The 7,811-nt window shown below is 38.9% G+C and overlaps 1 protein-coding gene across 1 annotated transcript; it reads left to right on the forward strand.

Moving 5' to 3' along the window:
• The first annotated feature begins 2,428 nt into the window (after nucleotides 1-2,428).
• On the forward strand, nucleotides 2,429-6,168 carry oaz1b (ornithine decarboxylase antizyme 1b). The gene is given in 6 exon segments (XM_034546565.1): nucleotides 2,429-2,658; nucleotides 4,451-4,505; nucleotides 4,507-4,593; nucleotides 5,015-5,187; nucleotides 5,447-5,532; nucleotides 5,628-6,168. Coding segments are annotated over 6 exon segments (657 nt in total). The 5' UTR covers nucleotides 2,429-2,533; the 3' UTR covers nucleotides 5,759-6,168.
• Nucleotides 6,169-7,811: the final 1,643 nt, after the last annotated feature.

The raw sequence follows: 7,811 nt of genomic DNA on the forward strand, positions 1-7,811 counted from the left end.
TGTTTTTTTCTGTACATCTTACAGTGGATGTGAATAACACCTCATTGGTTGTAAAGCCATTGCATACTGACTTTTCGACTACTATCCTTTTTAATGTTTTAAACTTTCGCACAGATGTAATTTAAGTATAGTTTATGGAATAAAATAGTCGGAAAAATAAATCGTATAACATTACAATTAAGTCAGAGTAGAAGAACACCGTGTACTGTATTACAAGTAAACCACCTAGAATACTTCAGTAATGTAGAGAAGCTTTGGTAAAACGATGCACTTACTATATCAAACACAAAAGTCTTTGACGTTGTCAAATGTTAAATTATTGCATTAAACTTATTGATGCAATAACATTTAGGCAGTAGGCCTACTCTAATGTGTCAGTTGATCAAGGAGAAACCTAGTTTAATAATCCATACTATTTCATAAACTAATTCGATGTTTTGAATGTAAAACCCTCAAAAATAATCTGCAGAGTAATTATTTACCAGCTGTCAACTAAATGTAGTAGAGTAATAAGTACAATATTTTGCTTCGAAATATACTGTATAAAGCGTAAGTAGACTAACACAGAAATAGTCAAGTGTAGTTCAAATATATGAAAATGTTCCTTAAGACATAGGCTGCACTAACAAATTAACACATTTCTGTCAGTGTCAAAATGACCCGAGGGGTCCATACTCAGGTGGAAATAATACGCCATTAGTGTCTTTGTTTTTCTCTGTCCTCGGTACTTTTCCATGAGACGCCCTCATGTAAACACACAGCCGCTCATGCGCGTAACAGTTACGCTGTTTGTTTTCTCGGCCGCAGCGAAAGGGAATAATCAGGAAGGAAGGACAGGGAGTTAGTTTTTACAATAAAGTAATTGCATGAAAGGTATATACATAATAGAGATATCCAATGTTGTTAGTGCTATTTTAACAGTGGTCATAGGTGAGGCCAGTCAAATGTCTGAAGTGAAGTTACAGTAGCATCCTCAGCGATTAGCATGTGTTAGCAGTTAGTAAAGCTAAATATAAGTTCATTTTATACTAAGCTTTCCGCTTTCAAAATAAAAGTCCCATTTTTTATGTTAAAGGGGGATATTTAGATATTTGAACTTTATTTTCATTATTCATTCATCATTCATTTATTTTAAAGAGAAATTAAACAGTCCATTAGATATGAACCTAGCCTGTGTTAAGCCAGGAGTTACTTCGGTGTTACATTATTATTATTATTATTATTATTATTATTATTATTATTATTAGGGCCCGAGCACCAACAATGTCAGGCCAGCAAAGGCCCTATTGAAACTGGCATGTTTATTATTCTGCAATTTAATTGGCTTTTGGGGGACTTTATCATATCCCCAAACTCACCAAAGTTCACATGCATATTAGGACAATTCAAATTTAATATAATCTAAAAGTCATCAAAAGCGTTACCTTTGAAGTCAGTGTTATGTGACAAACAACATCCAATTTAGATAACATTTACATGATGTTGTCCACACTTGATATAAAGCAACATAATGCATGTTGGCGCATGTTGTCAGGCGCCACACAATTGATACAGGAATTGGTGGACTGTTTGCAAAGCATCATTTCCAGCGTCACTTCATGCAGGAAACAAATGTATATACTTCTTCTTTATAGTCACCATCATGTTATCCAATTGTATTAATACTGTATATAGTCAGACAATCTTTCCACCCGCTTCAGGGTCCTGGAGGCAAACAAGTCATGGAGGAAAGGCAAATTGCAGCCAATCACCCTCTCAGCAGAGCGAATGATACGCTGGAGTCTGTCCTTGACCTTGGCAGTGGCTGCAGCGTACCAGACACTGATGGAGGAGCAGAGGATGGACTCAATGATGGCAGTGTCGAAGTGCATCATCATGGTCTTTGGTAGGTTGAACTTCTTCAGCTGCCTCAGGAAGAACATCCTCTGCTGAGCCTTCTTGGTGATGAAGCTGATGTCAAATTGTGATTTAACTTAGAACTCAAATACATGTTTCACATGTGATCCTCTTCCCTATAGATTCATGACCTCGCTTGTTTGGGAACCCCGGCTACAGTCCAGGAAAGTTACTATACAAATTAAATAGTAAATAAAAGACAGTATATTAAAACTATGTCACCTGTAAACCTTATTACTTTTCCTATAAACAGAAATTGTGTTTTACAATAGATGCCGTTAAGCCAGTTTAATCTCCATAAGCCTTCTGAGGTATTAATGCTGCTTTAGGCATTGATGTTGCAAATGGTAATTTGTCATATCTGTAATGGAAATGTTCCTAATGTTATCGATACTATATATGTTATTATATTCGAAATGTTCACTATTAACCGTGATGACCAAACTGAAACATTTTCCTTTCACCCAAGTACTATTTTGAAGTGAACAAAATAATCTAACGGAAACGTGTCCCCTTCACTGCGGGTGACTTTACTCCTGTTTCTCTTCCAGCTCCGAGTCCCGACTCTCCGACAGATCATTAGCTTGCCGTGAATTGCAGAGAGGAGTCAGCCCGTCGTGTCTCTACCCGAGGCCGGATGGTAAAATCCAACCTCCAGCGGATCCTAAACAGTCATTGCTTTGCTCGCGAGAAAGAAGGAAAACAACAGTCTTTAAATAACATGGCGGATTTGAGTAACGGTATCTGTGACATGATCGGGAAGTAAGTAGAGGATGAAAAACATCTCAGCTAGCTAAAGGCTAGCCGTGGTGTGGGGGAGGGGTGGCTAAGCTAACATAGCCTGTAGCAACGGAAAAGCGGAAGTAAAACGTATTTACATGTATATGTTCATTTTGTACGTACAACGCGGCAGCAACAATGGCCCAATGTTTACGTGTAAAGGCAGCCATCGTTTACTTTTTATTTAAATAAAATGTCATGTTGGAGAAAAAAAATCCGGGGAATAATGTGCTGGTCCGAGAGACGACATGAGCAGCTAGCTAACACTGACGTTGTCGTAGAAACTAAAGTGTCTTCAAGTAAGAACGTCATCAGCCATCTAACTAGGTTAATTAAGTTGAGCGTTTTATTCCGAGAGCAAATACTGATAATGAATATAATATGATTGTCTTCTCACGTTCGCTCATTTAAAGAGCAAACAGTCTTACGCGTTTAGAAAAAAGGACGTTAAAAGAGCATAACGTCAAATTGTTGACATAACGTTAGAGCTCGTGCTGATTCGATACATGAGACAACTTAAGGTCACGTTATTCATTTTCATATTTGGTGGATTCAATAAAGGTAAGGAGTGAAAATGTGCCCTGACGGTCATCAGGTGAGAGCCCACGATGATCTCGTGAGCTGACATGAGTCAGGTTGATTATTACGCAACTGTCAGTTTACTGCAGCAGCCCGGTGAAGGCCTTAAAAGCGTGGAGGCTCTGTTGTATCGCACAAGAGTCATGGGACATATTTATTTGAACCCGAGCTGTAAAATAGTACTGTATTTTTGGATGTGAAGCAGAGAACATCGCTTGATCGATACGTTTATTTATCGATGCACAGTAATGAATTTGCAACTAAATTGGTACTCGTTTTGTCGTTATTTTTGTTATTTGAGCAAAACATCTAAATAAACACTGGGCTTTCTCAAACGGGAAAGTGTCTTGCTGGTCTTTGTCATATATGATAGTAAGCTGAACATCTTCTGTGTTTATTATATGGGGCCATCTGGAATTTATAATGGGCATTTCCCCACGATTTAAAGACATTTCATAGTCGAAACAAACTATCTTAAAAAAAACCATTTCCTAGTTTAAAGTATGTTTACCCAACAATTAGTTTAAATGTAGCACAACAGAGGTTTTGTTTGTGGACGTGTTGGTAGATTTTTAGCAACTCTGCTAACATCTTAAATTAGGCTGTCTGTTTTTTTAAACTAACAGCACAACAATATATAATTTCAATAAGAGTCTGGGTTTGTGGTTTTAGCAGCTAATATTTTTGATTGGTTGCTTTCCATCACATCCTAGTGCATTGGTGCACCACTCCTAAAAAGTCTAATAACAACTCTGTAAACACGGTGCCATTTTGAGGAACATTAACTGTAAGTGGTTTGAAAGAGCCCCCTGGCCTGCTTGTGTAACATGTGGTGTCGATTGAGTACTTAAACGTTAGTCGCTGCAGTATTCGATAAAGTATATAAATCGGAATTTTTTTTAGATCCGTATTGGAAAATTATATATTTTATTGCTAATTAAACCAAACTGCCTGAAGTTAGTTTTCACTGGTATTTAAGCAACTGAGTCAGTGGCTTAATCTCAGAAGATAACTGTACGTGCACTATATTTTACTGTGGGAAATGGCTGCAATTCTTTTTGTTTTACAATGGAAAACTGGGCCAGGTCGCAGTTATTTAAAAATACTGAATATACATTTTTGTACACATTAAATGTTTATTATAAGAGGTTTGTGATGTTTCCTGTTACAGTGTTATTTATGTCCTCTCCTCCAGGTTGTCCCTGCACTGTAGTAGTAGTACCCGCGGCCCGGGGCCTCTGTGGTGCTCCTGATGCCCCTCTCCCACCCCTGAAGATCCCAGGTGGGCGAGGGAATGGCACACGGGATCACACTCCTTCAGCTCGGCCACTCCACTCAGTAAGGACGGACACACAAACACAGTATTATTGCTGAAATGTAGTCGGATGCAGAAATGTGAGAACGCGATTTTTAGAGGAAGAAACATTTCAAGAATAGGAGCTTAAACCATTTCCTGTCCCTTGATCTAGTGTTGGTTTGTTTACATGTCAGAGGAAGGCACACCAGGGTTTTTACATGGTTTAGCAGTGACACATCATTAGATTTTTCTTCCCCTTCAGAGTTCAGTTCATTTCTAGCACTGAGTTACAGAGGCAGCATAACAGGGCCCATGTGTGCAGGCGATTGTTTTGGCCACATTTCCATAAGAGTTCAATTCTAATTGAACATGAGAGGAAAACATGGTTTCTTTATGTCTTTGACACATTTTATGTCACCCGCTGTTGTTTTCAGATGCGTTACTGGTGTTTGTGTTTTCCAGGATCGAAAATTGAGTGTAACGGAGGAGCCAGCAGGGAATGGTCGCCCTGGGATACTCCACTTCCAAAGTCGGCCCACCCTTACAAAGACAATACAATGGGATGCTGTCCTAAGCAGCAGCGCACTCTACGTGGAGATACCTCTTGACCCTCTTCCTGAGGGCAGCAAGGAGAGGTGAGGCCAGATTGTTGGCAACAGGAGAGACTTTAAATGGAATAAAGCTTACGGTCTTTACACTGGCACACATGAGCCATGTTACAGGAGAGTAAACAGGCACTTAAAGTAGGAGTAAAACTCATATTGTGTAAAGGTTGGCAACATAAAAAAACAAGATTGTCTTTTAAATAGCATTAAAAACACAGGTTTATGTGCCCGTATGTTTAGAGGCTGTTTTCCATTTTCTAACCTGAGCTGCTTCTGTTCTCCCTCCTAGTTTTGCGGCTCTCCTGGAGTATGCTGAAGAACATCTGAAAGTAGTTAGCGTGTTGGTCTGCTTTTACAAGAACAGAGATGATCGTGGTACGTGCCAACAGCCCTGTTTTTCTCTGATAAGATAATTATTTTGGTTTCCGTGTTGTGACTTAATATCTGCTGTCCCTATCTTATTCTTACAGCTAAACTGGTTCGTACATTCAGTTTCCTGGGCTTTGAGATTGTGAAACCGGGCCATGCCCTCGTCCCGCCTCGACCTGATGTATTCTTCATGGCCTACAATTTTGACAAGGACTCCTCGGATGAGGAGTAGCCCTTTTGATAGCCCCTCCACCCCCTGCTTACTTCCCCTTTTTTCTTCCCACTGTATGTTTTTACTCATAAATCTCTGTGTTAAACCCTCAGCAGTAGCTCTCTGTATGCAAGTATTCATCTCCCCCATGCTTTTTGTGTTCAAGAGAATAGTAAGATGTGCATTTCCATTTTCCACCATCTATGTTTTATTTGATGATTAATCGGTGTTGTCACCTATAAAAGGAAGAAACCTTTTGTTTTTTTGGACTTACTATCCCATTACATTTGTCATAGCTATTAATTAAGTTCCGGTGTAATTTCCATATCTTGTCAAGTCATTGATTTTATTGGTATTTCCTTTTTCTGATAGATTATGGTGGTGGATTCTTCATTTCTTGAATGTACAATAAAAAGGTCATCAGGTTTACACTCGGGTACTCCAGCTTTCCTTTATTTGGCTAAATAACTTTGTTTTATATTCTTTCTCTCTGAATTGAATAACACATTTCAGTGGGGCCAGTTTTATGTAGTAGCACTAATACCCTCTTAAGTGTTTGGATTTTTGAAATATTACTTTTGAGTGACAGCCCCAATAATTGGTACTTCATAGCTGTGTAGTGAAATCATTTAGACTAGAGGTGGAGTGAAAAGATGAATGCTGTTGCATGTCTGTCGGCACTTCAGTTTCAAGTTAAAGATCCTACGATGAGTGTATTGGTACAACGTGAAAGGAAATAATCCAAAGTGCTTTTGCTTCTTTCTGCCATGTATATCTGACAATATTGTAGTATTTTGTTTGAGGTTGAAAAAATATGCTGTGATGTTATGATTGGATTTTCTTTTTGATTAGCATTCTGTTGGAACTTTTTTCATGATAGTGTTGAGTTTGTTGTTCACCTGCATAGTCGTACCTGTTGTGCTTCTGTGATAATAAAACAAACAAAAACAATCCTTTGTCTACTTTCTATATTTGTCCACAAATTAATTTATACTAAACTCTAAAAAAGAAACTTCTAAAGGCGACGGCTACATCACTATTCTGCCTTATGTTAACTGCTAGAGGTGCACTCTCATGCCACGGAGCACCAACCTCGAAGCACATACACTTATCACATAATCATCTGTATTCTACATAATATGAAAGTTATTCATTTACATCGTCATTTAAAGCTCTTTTAAATTCCCATGGTCATACTGTACCTAGTATCCAAGTTGTATTCTTTGCTGCTCAGTGCACAAAAGAGCAGCAAGCAGTCAGAGCGTGTGCTGTGTCTTTACACCACCAGGGGGCTCCACAGGACACCGAACTCCACATGAGTCGCTGAGTTTAAAATCGGTGTAAAATGTGCAGTTATACAAACAGTTATGCTAGTTAGCTCATGCCCTTGGTTCTGACCTACAGTAAGAACTAAGGGATCCGAATAAGTCTTAATTTAGTTTTCTATTAGTCTGTGTGCATGACGGGTGGTATGTCAGCTTAGACAACATCAATCAGGATGATAAGGACAGTAGGCAGGTGACCTCATGTTATTTCCAACATGGCTGTGCCCACTTTCAGCCTGAGCAGTGGTCCAATCAGAAGGAATAACTCAAAACACCTGTGTGGGTGAGCAGGGCCTCAAGTGAAGACAGAAGCAACACCTGGTTCTCTTGATTGGGCCGAAGTCTCCTTCTTTCACAGCAGCCATTTTGACTTGTGGGAAAAACAAATAACAGTAGCGATTGGCTCTGTTGAATTCAAGCATCCCAGTAAGTCCTGACACATTGAGCCAGCATGCACAATACCAGGACCCTGAAACCGAAGTGGAGCAGTGGAATTCAGCCATCATTGATTATTTATTTACACCTGTGACATGTCAAAATGTCTTCTGTAATAAAAGGGCTATTGTTGTTCAATTAGAAAAGACTGAAATGACTAATGTGTACATCGTGATTCGTGATTATGTGTCGTCTGCTGTTGACCTGCTTCATTTTCTGCTACCTTTTGATTTAAGCTAGTGATCAAGTGTTCATTTAAGGCCTAAAAAGCTTTACATTTGACTTTTCTTTTCCAATATTGCAAAGTAGCACAG

Source organism: Cyclopterus lumpus, chromosome 12 (genome assembly GCF_009769545.1).
Source record: "Cyclopterus lumpus isolate fCycLum1 chromosome 12, fCycLum1.pri, whole genome shotgun sequence".
NCBI lineage: Eukaryota > Metazoa > Chordata > Actinopteri > Perciformes > Cyclopteridae > Cyclopterus > Cyclopterus lumpus.